The sequence below is a fragment of the Triticum urartu genome, chromosome 7 (assembly GCF_003073215.2).
Source record: "Triticum urartu cultivar G1812 chromosome 7, Tu2.1, whole genome shotgun sequence".
Lineage (NCBI taxonomy): Eukaryota > Viridiplantae > Streptophyta > Magnoliopsida > Poales > Poaceae > Triticum > Triticum urartu.
In genome coordinates this window covers 76876794-76893692 of record NC_053028.1, presented here as the reverse complement: position 1 = coordinate 76893692, position 16899 = coordinate 76876794, and the positions used below count along the sequence as shown (strand labels likewise).

The following is a 16899-nucleotide window of genomic DNA, read 5'->3' as shown; positions in this document are numbered from 1 at the left end:
AAGGGTGGGGGTCGGGCTACGACCGATCGACAATACCTTTCTTTTTTTTTCCTTTTTGCGGGGAACAATACCATTGTTGAACCAGAAACCCTATCTATATCTATATCTATATCTATATCTATACCTCTATATCTATATCTATATCTATATCTATATCTATATCTATACCTATACCTATACCTTTCTACTAATAAAGCAAGGTGATATTCTTGGTTTTGTCCCGCATTAGATGTTTTTTTCCGTTAGTTTTGGTCGACGATTCGTCCAATCGCGAGGTGGTACTAAATTTTTTGTCCATCCAATTGGTCTGCATCCACATCCTCTCAATGGGCCTGCATGCACGTTTTGGTACCTTACATGATTTTCACACGTACTCACAATAATACCACCTCGATTGCTTTCCTGAAATCCTACCAATTTATATACCTACACAAATTGCATGTAATATCAACAACTAGCCTCTTGGATCAACAAACACAGAACGAGTCAAGAGAAAAAGAGAAGGGAGCCGGCAGACATGACCGGCAGTCCGGCGCGCGGGGCTCCCGGAGCAAGGCAGGGGGCGGAGATGGCCACAGGGCTCCCGGAGCAAGGCAGGGGGCGGAGATGGCCGGAGGAGGGGGAGGCAGTGGTCGGCCGAGATGGCGTCAGGCTATAGCCGATCTGACGCGAGATGACCGGAGGAGGGAGGGCAGACCGGCAGCACGCGGGGCTCCCGCCCCTCTTGTGAGCATGTGTGGTGGCGCTAGGGATTGGGAGGATAGGATCGAGGGAGTGGTTTTTAGGCCTTATTGGGCCGGCCTGGCCGGTTGGTCTTTTCACATATTCTCTCTCTCGTCATTACAGAAACTAGGAAAAGAGGCAATGATGAAAAAATAAATAGATAGCTAGGTTGCATGAAAAAATATTAAACTTTTCTTGTGGCATGCATGATTTATACTTATCTACAAAAGAAGTTTCACTGAAATTGGAGAATTTTGGAAAAAGTTTTGGGGGCCAAACTTGTAATTGAAAATGCAAGGGATTTTGAAGAAGGTTGGAACGAAAATTGGAAAAGCAATTAAATAAAATACAAGGAAGGCTCAAATGAAGTTTGGCCCCCATGTGGTGATGACGGGTGGAGGTGAACGACGAGTGTGTTGCTCTGCTCGCCGGAGAACACGCATGGCGGGAAGAAAGGAAGTTGTGGTGTGTGGCTCGCTCCTAATCCCAATCTCTGGAGGAAAGATGATAGGGACGGGAGGAGAGAGATATGCGGAGGGGGGTGGCCCACAAGGCTCCAATCTTATGTTATCTTATCTTCTTACGGAGGTTCAATCTATTCATGAGAAATCATTATTTTCAATAATCTTCTAAGAAATTGGCAGCTAAATTTGATAACATAACTTTATTTGATATATAAATTTTTGAATAATAATTTAGAGGAAAATAGCATCGATTTTTATTAAAAAATAGTACTTTTTTTGTCCCGTTGCAACGCACGGGCACATGTCCTAGTTACTACTCTTTCCGTTCCAAAACTTTTGTCTTAGATTTATCTAAATACGGATGTATTTAATACTAACATGTGACTTGATACATCCATATTTAGACAAATGTAAGACAAGAATTTTAGGATGAAGAGAGTGCATAAAAAGTTTTACTTAAATCGTGCGTGCCGTCAAAGGAGGAATATCTACCTAGAGTAAAACTCGTACGTACAAATAGCATTGAGCAGGCTGTTGACTAGCGTAGGAGCCCCTTTCAAAATAATTTATTACCCGTTTCAGAAGAAAAAAAAGGCTAGCGTAGGAGCAGGGTGGAGGATTTGAAGCATTTTAGGGCAGACGGGGAGCGAATTTGCCCATGGAAACCGGGGCCTCAAAGTTGATTTTAGAAGCATTTCAGGGCAGACGGGCAGCGAATTTGTCCATGAAACATCTCAGAAGTTGTTGTTTGGCTTACAGGAGGTCTCTGTTTGCGCTGCTGTGGGGTGCGACGAATGGCACATGAAGTTGCTCATCACTTAAAAGACAGGTTGTTCAACACCATTGGATCGCAGCCAGAAAACCCTTCTCTTTCCCACCTCCCCTGTTCGGCACCATTGTATCACAGCCAAAAAAAGGCTTCTCTCCTCCTAAAAAAAGGCTTCTCTCTCCCACCTCTCACCTCGCCGTGTCATGGCTCCTTGTATCTCCCACCTTCCACCTCCCACCATGCCGTGTCATAGCCCTGACATGGCCCTTGGCCCTCGCAGCACTGTCGTGTGACCCTGTCACCCTGTTTGCAACTCCGGCATGAGGCTTCGCAGCACCACCAGCAGTCTGCCGCTTGCAGCACAGCTGCCCTCTGTTCACCGCACCCCACCGCTGCCTCAGGCAATTCGTAGCAGTGCATGCCCATGCTGATAGCACCACGCACCGCTGCTCCGATGGCTGAGGATCACAGCTCCGCTCACAAACAGTTGCAGCTCCGCACACCACCACTCGTATCTCTGCTGGTCGAGGGCAGGGGAAGCATTGTAAGCGAGCGACCACCACGATCTCACGCCGATTGGCAGCATTTCCCCAGAAAAAAACCCTCATAAACTGTTGAGGACTTCCTCTGTTTTCAGATGAGCTCGTCCAGTACTTACAAGCTGAAGCATAGCGACCCTGAAAACTCGAAAGGCTTGCTGACCTACAAGAAGCAACTCATCCTTTTGCAAAAGATAAAAACAAAGAATAAGAAGAGATGAAAAAGAAGAAGAAAGAGACGGAAAGACGTCAACCCTAGCCTCTTCCTACTGAATTAGCTCTCGCCTATTATGTCCTAAAGCAGTCTATTTATTATTATAGACAGTTTTGTACAACTGGGTGGCGATGGCGATGTCGCATGACATGAAATGTTGGAACATAGCCACGCAGTTGCAGAGGTGTTTGACTGGGCTCTCTTCGCACAGACTAAACATGAGCCACCACGACTTGGACCTCGATTGACATCCATTGCGAGCTTTATGTCCAGTCAGTGGACCGATGTAGCTTCGGTTATATCATATACCATGGCAGATGGCCAGACACGCTGGAGCCAAAACCTTCTTTGGCCCCACACCACTTTCCATATTATACCGAACTTGACAGACGACCGGTTGCGGACCCTTTCCTTGGTCGACGGCGCCTTTGTTGAGCTCTGCAACTGAGGTACACCAAAATGCCTGCGTGTTCAACAAGGAATCGAATGAGAAATCACACGCCTTCCTCATACATATCAAACTATGCATATGTTACTTACAAGTAGTGACAGCAAAGCAAGCAGGTACCATCCATTGGCTTGCGACCTGCATAGTAGTAAAATCATCACCTTAAAGTCAGCACACTCCAGGCAATGACCATATAACATTGACCAGGATAAGATTAACTGCTCAAAGCAATGGCCATATAACATTAGCCTAGGATAAGATTGACTGCCTTTTCAGCCCAAACTAGCTTGTCTAAGAAATACTCATAACAGTTTACTGGTTAGATCAGCCTTAAGTAATACTCCCTTTGTACTAAAGTTGAGACACTTATTTTGGGACAGAGGGAGTATCTTCCAACAATAACTAGATAGCAATCTTCCCCTCTGTTCTATTCCAGCGAAGAGATTCTAGAACTAACTTTCTATCCTCTACATGCGCAAGAACATTATTGTAGTTTTCTCTCGGGTTCAACCCGCCCCGATATCTCACCGACCACTTTCCTAGGGATAGGTCCTGGTTTTATATCTACATTCCATCTTCCATCAGTATTCAGACATACATTCCTGTTAACTCTGACGTATTAGATTCCTTGCATCCTGTACCGCTGTGGGTCTCATCTCATTCAATTCCTGTCAAGGAGCCAGGCAGCTTCCAACAACCAGCTACCACATCAACCTTTACCGATTTGCACGCTCTATGACATACTAGGTTCCTTAGGGGAAAATGTTCTTACAATTCAGAAAAATGTTCATTCCTTGTTAAAAAATATTCATACATTTTGGAAAAAATATGCATCCCATATATAAAAAATGTTCTTATGCTAAGAAAAGTTGATGTATCTAAAAAAATGTTCATGTCAACATATTTTGTTTTCCCAAAAGGTTTTTGAATATATAGTATGAAAAATAAAATATTCACATATTCAAAAACAATCTTCCTGTTCTATAACATGTTCGTGCAAATCTGAATTGAAACGCTCCTCCTAATTGGTGACACGTTTTCCCGTATTCACCGACAGTAAATGCAGGTCAGAGAGCCTTGTTCGAACAAGCTATGTCTTCAATGCAGACCATAGGGAGAAGAGATCACCGCGTCCACACACCGTTACAAATCACGTTTACTCAAGTGCCAGCCGTTGTATGGAACAGGTCCATCTGTGTATAAATCTGTTTTGCGCTTTCATGCCACCGCGTATTCGTCTAGACACTTCTCTAGCCACAAATCATGATTTCAGGAGTAGGTGCCGCCGAGTTCCATTCGTCCGTGTCCTTATATGGCCTTCCTGTTCACGAAAGCTCTATGTTCTCTATAGTCTTAATTCCCAATGTGCTTTTCAGGATAGACATTAACCTGGCACAAAAATAGTTGTGCAGCAGCTCTGCCTTCTAAGATTCAGGGCCTGTTTGGTTCATACACCAAGTTTGCCAACATGTGCCACACTTTTTTTGCCATACATGCCTAAGGTTAGGCAATCAAAATTGGCGCCACAAAATCAAACACAATAATTTCAGGCCTGACCCCTGCGCTGCCACTCCCTGACATCTCAGGGGAACCCTAGCCCCTGCCACCAGCCTTCCTCCACCATCTCCTCCCGCTGGCGTTGCCGCAAGCCCTTGCCGTGCTGTTGGCGGTCCCTGTTCCCAAGGAGGGGGGGGGGGGGGGGGGGGGGGGGGGGGGGTTGCCTGTGGTCTTCGTGCGGCGGCCCTAGGATGGTGGTGGCGGCGCTCAATGGGGCATGTGCTGGCGCATCCACCCGAGGGGCTGAGTTGCGGTGGCGAGGTCCTTGGCCTCCCGTCTCGGCACTTGCTCGTGGCAGAGGTGGCTCGGGCTCATCCCGATCTTCCCAGCTGCTCGTCCTGGAGGCGCAATTTCCAGCAGTTGTGGCTTCGGGCACATCAACAGTGGAGCAGCGTGGTTTTGATCTGGCTGCTCGCATGGCTTGGTGCAGCGGGGTGGCAGCCCAGCCTCCTAGCTCTGGTGGTTGCGTGTCAAAACGTTTGCCTCCTGCGACACTGGCAGGGATGGTCACCGGGTCTGTGCGGACTCGTCCAGATATGACCTTCCCATGAATGGAGGCAAGGGAGGTGGTGGCTCAAGTGTGGCTTTGGGGCCATCGCTACACTGGTGATGCACGGCACAACGGGTTGGCATACCAATGATTGTTGTCGGTTGCGTGGGGGCATCGGATTGTGCCGAAGGCTTGCCGGCCGCAAGATTGCCCAAGCACCAGCGCCCATGGGACGTTGTCGAGGAGTGTTATGCCCTCCCCCCCCCCCCCCCCCCCCCCACAGGGTCGGGCGGTGACGGTGGTTCACCGTAACCAGTCATTTTCCCTCTTTGGAGGGTCGTTTTGAAGACCATGCCTTCCGTTGTGCTTTTCTGTAGTTGGGCGTGCTCAACATCTTTGGCGGTCGGGCTTTGTTGGGGCAAGGTGTGCTTCTTTCTCTTGCAAGACTCGTCATAGAAATCAAAGTAGCCTAGTCCTCAACATCTTTGGCAGATTGTTTGGCATCGGCCAACAACGATTTCACATGTTGCGTGCAGCGAGTGATCTTGGTTGGTTTTCCACGGTGAAGGAGTCGCGGAGTTGTAGCAGCACATAGCAACACAGTGGCGACGATGCTAAGCGATGGAGGTCGGGCTTTGTTGGTGCAAGGTGTGCTTCTTTCTTCCGCAGGACTTGTCATAGAAATCGGAGTAGCCTAGTCCCCGACATCTTTGGCAGAACTTTTGGCATAGCCAGACAAAGATTTCACATGTTGCGTGCAGCGAGTGCTCTTGGTTAGTTTCCCGCGGTGAAGGAGCCGCATGCTCGAGAAGTGATGATGATGATAGTTTGCTGGCAATCTCGACGGCGTTCCTCTCGTCGACGTTGTGTAGCCAGGTTGGACGGGTGCCCTGCGTCATGGGTGTGATGTGCCTGTTTTCGCATGTTTCCTATTAATTAAATGGGTAATTCTCTTCTTAATGACTCCCTTCGTTCCTTTTTTTTTGCCTACATACAAATTTTCCATGGAAGTCTACTTGTCGGCTGTCGCGATCCTTTCCAACTCTCCCTCCCTTTCGTACCCGGCTGCACACCCGCAGTAACTCTCTCTCTCTCTCTCTCCCTCTCCCTCTCTCCGCTCCACGACTTTTCTATCTCTTCGTCTCCTCTCCCACCTCCAGCAATCCCATCTGCTCTTCCCCTTCACCCTCTCATACGTTTCGCTGCCGTCCCGCTCATCCCGCCTTCCCTTTGTCCTCCACATCCCACTTCCCCTTCTCCACGCCCTGCTCCTCATGGACGAAATCCATGCATGCTTGTGGGAGGAGAGCTTGGTCGGAGAGGACAACGGCATGCTCACGGACGGTGGCGGCCACTCAGAGGACTGCGCGCCAGCTGCGTGCTCACTGAAAATGGCGTTCACCGGGAGCACCACATGCTCATTGAAGGTGGCGTCCACGCGATGGCCCGGCGGCGTCCACCCAGACCACAACGAGCTCCCAGAAGGCGGTGTGCACGCGCTCGACCACATCATGCTCCGGAAAGATGGCATGCACATGCTCACAGAGGGCGACATCCACTCCGACGACGGTGTGCTTGTGGAGGGTGGCATCCACCTTGACGACGGCGTGCTCACGGATGGCGTCGTCCACCTAGTGCTGGTCAACACGTCGAAACATGATCAACAGAGGAGATAAAAATTGGAAAAAGATCGACATGGAAAGAATCAATTCATAGCGCTGTCGCTCTCCTCGAATACGTACATAGAATTGGGGTTTAGGCTAGCCATTGCATGCATGTTCATGATGTGGGAGAGAAGAACAAGGAGAGTGAGGGGGGTTGTTCTGTTCATGGTGTATGAATTTGTAGACATTAATTCTGAGTTTCAAAGACCATAGGGGCAAGCAAATTTTCGATGTGCTAAACTATGGCGGGCAGTTCTGTTTCGGAGGCAGCCCAATGCATGTAGCTCCCGCTTGCGCAGGGTCCGGGGAAGGGTCCGACCACTTGGGTCTATTGTACGCAGCCTTTCCCTACATTTCTGCAAGAGGCTGTTTCCAGGACTTGAACCCATGACCTCATGGTCACAAGGCAGCAGTTCAGTTTCGGAGGGAACTGGAAAATTTGAGCACAAAGTGTTTTGATCAAACCAAAAAATTTGGCTCCAATTCCACCAGTTTTCAGCGTCTCTTGGTATGCTTCCTTTCTCCTCATATGCGAACACCATGAAAAAGTGTAGCGTCATGGAACGGGCACCATGGAAGTGCAGAGTCATGGGACGGGGAGAGACAGATTCTGCGCATGCAGAGAGTTGCAGAGACGCATGCGGAGAGATGGAGAGAGAGGAGTACTACGTGCGCGCGAGTTTTGAGGCGTGGGGCAAGGAGAGCCAATCGTTTGCATGCACATCATAACTACTACATAGCAGTCATTTGTAACAAACCAGGGGCAAAATTCCAATTTTGGCAAAGAAATCCTCTCCTTGGTATGTGGGCTCTACCTTACACGCATAGAAAAAAAGGACAGGAGGGAGTAATAGATTGAGCCCTAAGGGCTCCAGTTTCAAAAATAAAAAAATGGCGTCACATGTTGCCACACATTGCATGAAAAGAATCTTGCCACAAGTGCGGCTGCAAACCAAACAAGGGGCTAACTCAGTCAAACTTGCCTAATTTGTGGTGTGGCAAGGTGTGGCAACTAAACTTCATGGCAATAAGTATAACAAAAAATCATTGAGAAACTGAAGATGGACTACAAAAACTATAATGGATCATAGTATACCATTTTGAACCACAAGCTCAGCTGCTGCTTCTCTCAAGAAGCCAGAACTACCCCAATTCAAATAACCCAACAGTGCTGGATTATAGACTAAACATGGAAGAGTTATACTTTTTAAGCGAAAAATGAAAGAACTATATCAGCAATAAACTTAGGCTATTGCAGAGAATATTTGGCAACTGTTTTCGGCATGAAAAAACGGCAAACGGTTATATATTAATAGCATGCTAACCTTGATGGTAGTCAGTGTTTAGTGTTTACATAAATTGTACAGCTCAAAGGGATCACTGAACCAACAGAATGAAGACAGGAAAGGAAGGCAATTGTTAATTGACAGAGAAAGGCAAGATATGATACCTCTTCATGGCTGATAAAGCCAAAATAATCTCTTTTATCATCAAATTTATTAGCACTCGGTGCTAAAATGGATTTTTGCAAGCCAGCTTCATCTTGTCTCTTGTAAGAAGATTTTATTAATCGATTGGGACTACTAGAAACTTCATTCTTTTGGTATTCTGGCAGCTTTCTTGTTGTGCCTGTTGGTTGGATACCATAACCTTTCGTACCCCAAACTTCAAATCGGGAATCCTGGTGACATATCAATTCCTTGCCAATGACAGATGAAAACATTGAAAAATTTACATCGGGTCTACGCAAGGGTTTCTGGATGTTCTCAAAAACTGGAAATTTTAACCGAGTTGCTTCTGAGAAAAGGACAGGATCTCTGAGTCCATTGCCAGCAAACTCCACAATTTTTCTCAAAAGCCAATAACAGTTTGTTACCATGTGACTACTGTCAAGACAATTTGAATCCCCATATACTGCAATTCGCCCTTCGCCTGCTTCAAGCATACCAAGAATCGAGGAGAGCTGACATGAAGAAATTAATAAGCCTTGGATACCAAATCCGTATGACGATATTGTATTACCTCTACCAAATTATAAGACGTTTTTGTAGGCTAAACTAGCATACAAAAACGTCTGATATTTTGATACGGAGGGAGTATGATTTGAAATTTGAAAAAAAAAATTATTCATTGAAGTAATAAACGATCGATCAAACTATTCTCATGGATAAAACTGTAAGTCCAAAACAAAATATAACTTCGCATCTACATGGAGAACGAACAGGCCAGCAGCACACTCACTAGCATTCTATTAATGGGATAGCTGCTTAAGCCACTACTGAACCATACCAAAGGGTCAAAGCGTCGCAATAAAAAAAAATTTTACAGGACGCAATAAATATGTTACCTATCTGCTCTAACTGTATTTTTTTAAGAATTAGCTGTTATCATCTTCCTCGACGCCAACAATGGGGTGGCATAGAGCTGGGGACTAAGTAAGCGTATGGCAGACGGTTGCAAGAACCAGCCTGAGATGTAGCCTATTGTGTGTGTGTTGCCTATGGTTTTAATTGGACTTTTACTTTCTTTTGATGAAAAATCTCTGACATTGTTTTGCTTTCCTACTTAAGGAAAAGATGTGAAAGCCTTCATGTTCTCTACAAAAATCATCTTCAACGAAAACAACTTATATAGCTGGACATACAAAGAGATCAGCTGGAAGATAAATTTCAATAGGGAAAAACTCCAGGTTGATTCTAAAGCCACCTAACCCCCTGAATTTAAAGCTGTATATCCTACGACCAGAACTTCCAAAACCAAAGCGATAAACCCCTAATCCAGTGTTGGAAGCAGTTTTGACCCACTGGATGACAACTGGAAAATGATGTGGAAAATTTAAACAAAGACACCACCTCCTTTGCTGTCTTCTCAAGTGAGCGTCACTTGGCAATGGTGAACCAGAGTCAACTCCTGGCATGCCTGACATGACAAGACCACTATCTCTATCGCAAAATCACTCTTAGTCTCTTACATTTGTTTATCACATTTTATTACAGTAAATCAAACAATCTAAATACCTAGAGCTTATGTCTGGCCAACAAAGTGCTTTATGGAAGTTCAAGGGGCTACCGTACAAGTAATCATCATCCAATAGCTAGAAACTCGCAGATAAAACAATACTCCCTCCATCCGGAAATACTTGTCGGAGAAATGGATGTATCTAGATATATTATAGTTCTACATACATCCATTTTTATCCATTTCTGAGACAGGTAATTCCGGACTGAGGGAGTATGATATAAAAAGGAGTCCAACTAAACAGGCAATGGATGCTAACCTTGCTCTTCTCCTGGGACTGGGAGTTATGTGTATCTGGAGTTGAGCTATTCTGTGCAGTTTTGGGGTCTTCCTGGAGTTCGAAGCCATGCAAAAAACCTCCTGCTGGGAATTGCACTATATCAGTCCCAGAAGCATAGTGGGACTGCTCACCATTGATTGAGAAATCACCACTCAATATTTTGTCCCCAAAAGCAATGCCAAATGGGGCCAAAAGTTCATTAAGCGCAGGAATATTTGCACCACCAGTAAGCGGACTCCACCAACTGCGGGTATTTTCATCAAAGAATGTCATCTTCACCATGGTATCAACATGATACCATTCAGCAAAAACAGCAAGGCCGAGCCCCTTGTGTACAACATCATCCCTGAGTTTCTGAATCTCTTCACTGAAGTACTCGTCCTCAAGATCAACCATGAGCAGTGTACCATAATTGCTAGCGTCAAAGCAGGTAAGTGGTGACCCAAGGGTCTCAACATAGTATCCTGCATCTCTCAGCATGTTGAACAGTATGTGAAAATTTGTGTGCAAGTGGTCACCATGCCAATCAAGGATATCATTATTCACATTAAGTGAATCCCTCGGAACATATCCAGATGGGTACTTGATGTTATGAAATTGGTCCCACAGTATTCTTCTTGACCTAACAGGTGTTTGAACCACCCTGACCTTCAGGTAAAGAACACACGTACTACTCCGTGGGCTGCTTTCCCCCTCAGCAGCTGGGCTGTAAATCGACAGGGTAACATTGCCACTAATTATGCCTGAAAACTGAGAACCTTCGTCTTTAACTTGCATGTGCAGGGCAAGGTACCCTGTCCAAGGCCAGATGGTGTCCGAGTAGGTGAAGTGAACAGTGAGAAGATTGCCCACATCTTCAGATGGCTGCCATACAGGTGGATCCTTAACATAACCAATCACCCCCATCCCGTTAAGAATTGTAGCATTGAATACTACTGGCATGGCTCCAGCATACAAAGGTTGCCGACAAAAAGGCCAGAAGTAGGGACAGTCGGTGAAGTCAAGCATGTTAGGAAATACACTTGCTCGTGGTTGGTAATTTTTCAATATTTCATATGATTGCCATCTGGAAATGGATAGTAGAATAAATGAGCGTGACTTGAGCAACCAATGAAACAAAAGAGCAGGCAAGGATGACAGGATACATTGTCTGGTTTCTGAACCGTTGCACCTTACAACTGGAATGCATCTGAAATGTCCAACACACCATACACCTATGAAGAGATATGTAGAACAAAAGCAAGAAACTTACAGATCAGGCTTGCCTGCACCCTGCTCATATATATTCGGCCCCACAAGCTTAGAAGCACCCTCAACAAGGGCCTGTTTCATACTGGCAGGATTAAGGATGGATTTCCGCTTGTCTTCTGGTATAACACTAACAAGCAAGCATACTGCTCCAGCAACCACCGGGCTTGCAACACTTGTACCTGAAAGAGTCTTGCAGCCTGTGCTGGTCTTAGAACCCATTATATCACGACTGTATGCGACAACATCAGGTTTTACACGGCCATATCTGCAGAATTGAAGACACAAATTCTGAGGGTGCTATTTCTAAATGTGAGAAATGAAACGAGTGTAAGAGTAAAGTTGCTTAGCGCTGTCAAAAAAATCCAACACCACAAAACAATGAACATGCACCACCTTTCCAACATCCAATTATTTGCTTCAGTTTTTTATTTCAGTATCAATTACAAGCTAGCTATGACCAATAATGTATAGCAGTTAAGAGGTACAGAAAATAGTTTTCCTCGTCATATTAAAAAAACACAGATATGTCGCACTAACATCCCAAGCAAGAAATTTACACAAAAGCATTGTTTTTAAGGCGTCCTGCCTTGGAAGCTTAGGCGACGCTTAGGCGGTAAGGCGCCCTGGCAGCGCCTTACAAATATGCCTTAGGTCGCCTTAGGTCGCCTTACCGCCTTAAAAACAATGCACAGAAGGTACAAAAATTGAAAATTTTCACACTAAAACCGAAAGAGGTGTAATTATAACAGCATAAATACAGTCATCAGATTAGAACTTGACATGAACTAATTTCCCTTGACCCCAAAGAAGATATTATGTTTTAAGAGAAACTGCATCTCCCATCTTTCGTGTGCACTTTGGCCAAGTTTAGTAAGCAAAAATCTAGCAAAGACCTTTAACACAGAGAGGAAAATATGAGATACCCATAACCTACACCTTCAATATAATTTCAGGATAGTACAGATATAGCAAGCTCACAACTATGCTACAGCTTCTATAGGCTTCGCACACTGTTCTAATGCATTCCTAACCAATATTGGCTTTTTCAGGAGGGACAAAGCCCAGCAAAATTGCCTACGGAGATATTAGAAAATTAGTGACATACCAAGAAGACAGTACACTATCAAGTTAAAAAATGTACCCATGGGGAAGTTCCCAGGTAGTCATGCCTCTAGAGGAAAATGAAGCTATGTGGTTATTGTAATCAATACCACCAACGCCGATGACATCGCTTTGGTCTGCTGGGTTATTTAATGTGCCATAGAGAGGACCATCATTTCCAATAGCTGATACCATAATAATGTTGTTTGCTGTGAGCTCCCAGACCTACAGAACAAATTTAGAAAGATTTCAAGACCCCGATAAAAAATTATTTAAGATCCCCAAAGTTTACTCATTAGCAGCAGAAAACATTTGTTAGCACTCGTAATTTGGACTGGTTCTTTTTTTACTCCAGTAAGCAGAGAAGTACGCAAAACTACACAATTAAGGGGAAATGCATTGAAACCAAAAATAAGAGAAGACAGCAACAGTTGGTGTTGCTCAAGTCAATGACCGCGAACATTCATAGAGGAGATTTGCCAAGGAATATAAACCCATAGTTGGTTAAAACTCGATAGCTACGAAAGTACATGTGTTCATGCTACGAAATTACTACAAAATCCTTCGTTCAGAGCAAGTCCTTAATTTGGTCAATAAGTGGGCCTTCTTCCCATTATTGGCAGGTCAATAAGCTCACCTATTTATCTACAACCCAAAAAAATACGATAATTAATTGACAAAGAAAGACAGGACTTCTGTAGCTATCAAGGATACTGCCAGTTACTAGTAGCCCATCACTAGAGAGCTATGAGTTACTATCATTACTTAGTAGCTGCAAGAGCTATCACATTTCAACGAATTGCAGTAAAAAAACAAAAGTCAATGTAATACTAATAAGTGAGAAGGCAAAAGAAAGAAATTGGAGTTCAGTGATCATAACCAAGTTCCACCTTTTCCACAAAGGGGAGATCCAGGTAATCAGGTCCGCCAATACTCAAATTCAATACATCCATACCAGTTGCCATCGCATAATTAAATGCATCCAAGAACCATGATGTGTAGGATATCTGCACTGCAAGGAAAAGGTAATTCTCAAAATCTTACCAGCACAAATTTTGGCATAATTAGTTGTACTTGCTTCAAATAAATAGTAAAAATTGCTCGCAGAATTTTCACAGATACTAGTAACATAGCATCTCAAGGTCTGGTGATTCTAAATTGTATTTTACATTTATAAAATGAAGACATGTTGAGAGCATTAAAACACTGTAAGACTCATGGTTTGTCTTTCCAAAAAGTTACAGTTCGGTTTCCTTAGTTTTGAGGACATTTGCAAATGCAAATACAAAGAAGATGGAAAGTAATTATGATGGTGCAAAAAGCTGGTGGATGCGCTTCATATATAGCAACCAAGTCCAGTACCTGAGCATCTGTGAATACTCGAAATGCATATATCTCAGTGTTTGGTGCAAATCCAGGACATTCTGGATCTTGACCAGCAATCACTCCAGCTACAAATGTTCCATGTCCAAGGTTGTCATTTAATGTGTCTTCATTTGTCCAATTTGTGCGCTCCTGCACAGTTATGCTATCTTAGAAAGACTTCACTTTTTGGGGGGAGTTTTATCTCATATGCAAGAAAATGGTGTAACTTTAATTTGTCCTGCACAGTTAATCAGGATAGCAAGCTCTAATTTCGTTTTCCATGTGAGATAATACAAGCATAGCAGTTTCCCCAAGGCATTGCCACCATAGTTTTGTGACGGGCAGACATGAATTAATGTTGCAACATCTCAGAAGAAGTACTTTTGTCAGGACAACAGTGTTAGGTAATAACAATAATAAGCTACGAAGCACCATACGGCCGGGTCCGGCGTACCCACGTCCAAGACGCGACAGATACGCCGGATACGTTGTGATACGCGTATTCCCACAATGTCGCTTCTTTCAATTAAAAAAGAAAAGAAAAAAACTATACGGACGTGGGACGTGGGATGATGGGAGCGCAGCCCGAGCCCAATAGAAGCCCGGTGCAAACCCTAACAGCAGCTCTCTATTCCCACAACCACAGGAGGACCAAGGCAAGCGATTGGATCTTTGCGACCGCACACGCACACTGCCGCCTGGAATCGCATCGCCACCATGTGGATTCACCTCGCTAATGCCTGGAGTCACCCATGTCGCCACCTCAAATCCTCTTTGCCGCCACCACCCGTCACCGGTAAGGTCCTCCCCAGTCCCCGCGTGCTTGCTGGGCAGCTGCTGGGTGCTGGCCGTTGGGTGCTCTGGCGCTGGGCTGCTGGGCTGATGATGTTGGTTGTATGCTGCTGACCTGCTGATGTTGCTGCTAGGGAGTGAAAAGAGGCACAGAGGCGACAAATGGGACAGTATTTTGATCTCATCTCATGCATTCAATTATTTTGTGTCTTTATTACATGACATTTTCTGAACGATAGATATAGTCGCTGTATCGCTGTATGACAGTTTCTAGAGATTGACGTATCCCGTGTCACCATATCCGTACCACCGTATCCATGTCGCCGTGTCGGTGCTTCATAGCTAATAAGTGCATGTTAAGATATCGTGTGTGTTTTCAAGAGCAGAGACAAACTTCCACAAGCAAAATTGTTTGCCTAACTTCCTCCAGATTCATGTTTTTCTACCTCTTGTGCACATATACTGGACCAAAATCACCAGTGACAAAATTTACTCAATATCATACCTTAATATTGCGAAAATGTGGGTGATCTGCCCGAATACCAGTGTCAAAAATGGCCATTTTGACTTTCCTACCAGTGAAGCCTCTTTCCCATAGTTGTGCAGCTCCAAATAGAGATGTCACATGTGGTCTCTGTCAAAGGACACGTGTTACGGTACTAAAAAACATGACAACAAGCAGGCTGCATGAAAATTCACAAAATCTGAGGTGTCTAGATGATACAATCCACTGTTTAGAACGTCGCTCTGGCGTTGCAACATAGTGCCATAGCATCATGCTAGTTGGAAGCCGTTCTAGCTTTAAGCATAAACTGCATAGCACGTTCATTTTCAGTTCCAGTTTATATATAAAAGGCTAATGTTCTGGAGTCCTTTTACAAAAGACGAAAACAATAAGGTTAACATTCTGGACCAATTTTAGCAACTATAGAAGTACTCCCTCCGTCCCAAAATATAAGAACATTTTTAACACTAGCATAGTGTAAAAAACGTTCTTATATTCTGGGACAGAGGGAATACAAATGAAAAATCTAGTCCTATACAATTGTTTCCACAAGAAGTTGACATTAAGAACATAAATGATGTTGAAAATGGCCTTCAATTCCACTGAATGTGACTGGTCTAATCCTTTTCCGAGCTGGCGATCTTTATGTACCCCGGTCCGGTTGCAAGCTACTACTAATAATTATCAAACAAATGATCATGCATAGATGTTTCCACCATGGGCAGCACTGTGCCAAGAGAAATGTACCCGCATTTGAAGCTTCCGCCTCGGACCACCAGAAGAGGAACTAGCATTATTGCTGGGAACCGCGTCGTCGTCACCGCCGCGTCCCTCCTCCTCGAACGACATGGCGGTGAACCGCTTGCCCCGCCGCTGCGGCCGATCCGCCGAGAGGGCGGCCCGCGAGTGGCTGGCGTCGGGGTGCACGTCCCGGACGCGGCCGAGCGCGCGGACGGCCGCGAAGACGGCGTCCCGGTGCGCGTCGCGGATCTCGAGCACGGCGAAGTCGGTCGGGTGCGCGGCCGCGGGGTTCCGCCGCTCCACCCACCGCCACGGCCCGGCCTCGCGGGGGAGGCCTCCCTCCAGGTACTCCCGGTGGTCGTCGGCGGGGCGGTACTCGAGGAACCGCACCACGTACCTGCTGGCTAGGGTTTCCTCCCCGCCCCGGGCCGGGGGGTCGGAGGAGGGGAGGAGGGCGCGGAGCGCGAGGAGGAGGAGCAGCGGGAGGAAGGCCGCGTACGCGGCCCTCCTCTTCTCGGCCGCCATCGCGGGCGGCGGCATCGGCGCGATTCGCCGGAGATCGGCGGCCCCCGCGCGGTGGCTCGCCGGAAATGAGCGATGGGTGGGTCGACAGGACAAGCAGAGAGCACGAGGCGCTGCGGGTGTTACGATGACGGGGCCGCACCGCACGGATGCCCACCACACTGACCGGTGGGAGCACAAGTAGCATTTTTGTTTTTTGGAGAAAGCAGTTTTTTTTTCTTGGAGTAAAGTAAAGCGTCGCTCGGTGAGTCATTCGGCTGCCTGATCCGGTGATGCTTATCCAGGACCACTGAAATCTGGGCCCAAGGCCACGAGACCAGTGGAGAGGCGGCCCACGGTCGCTTCCTGGCTTGCCTGTCCGCGGGGTGGTGGTGCGTCGGTTGGCTTTGCTGGTGGTGCGATTAGTCCCACCTCGCTCGCGGACGGGGGTGGCGGGGGGCGAGATGGGTATAAGAG

The 16899-nt window shown here is 46.0% G+C and overlaps 1 protein-coding gene across 2 annotated transcripts; it reads right to left on the bottom strand.

The window, feature by feature from the left end:
• Positions 1–2541: 2541 nt before the first annotated feature.
• LOC125521694 (subtilisin-like protease SBT6.1) lies at positions 2542–16612 on the bottom strand. Of its 2 annotated transcripts, XM_048686748.1 has the most exons (10): positions 15928–16612; positions 15181–15309; positions 13881–14033; positions 13409–13525; positions 12559–12743; positions 11419–11682; positions 10146–11232; positions 8319–8831; positions 3250–3295; positions 2542–3172 (listed from the first exon to the last, which is right to left on the bottom strand). In XM_048686748.1, exons 1-10 carry the CDS (start codon positions 16459–16461, stop codon positions 3081–3083), a joined length of 3120 nt encoding a protein of 1039 aa, XP_048542705.1. In that variant the 5' UTR covers positions 16462–16612; the 3' UTR covers positions 2542–3080. The 2 variants fall into 2 exon arrangements, with proteins under 2 accessions (XP_048542705.1, XP_048542706.1); XM_048686749.1 differs by lacking the exon at positions 13881–14033.
• Positions 16613–16899: the final 287 nt, after the last annotated feature.

Excerpts from the sequence above, each read along its gene's own strand:
- LOC125521694 (XM_048686748.1), bottom strand. The coding sequence starts at position 16,461 with ATGCCGCCGCCCGCGATGGCGGCCGAGAAGAGGAGGGCCGCGTACGCG. Across the intron at positions 14,034-15,180 it reads CACATTTTCGCAATATTAAG|GAGCGCACAAATTGGACAAA; the intron begins GTATGATATTGA and ends ATAACTGTGCAG. Across the intron at positions 3,296-8,318 it reads GCTTTATCAGCCATGAAGAG|GTCGCAAGCCAATGGATGGT; the intron begins GTATCATATCTT and ends ACTACTATGCAG.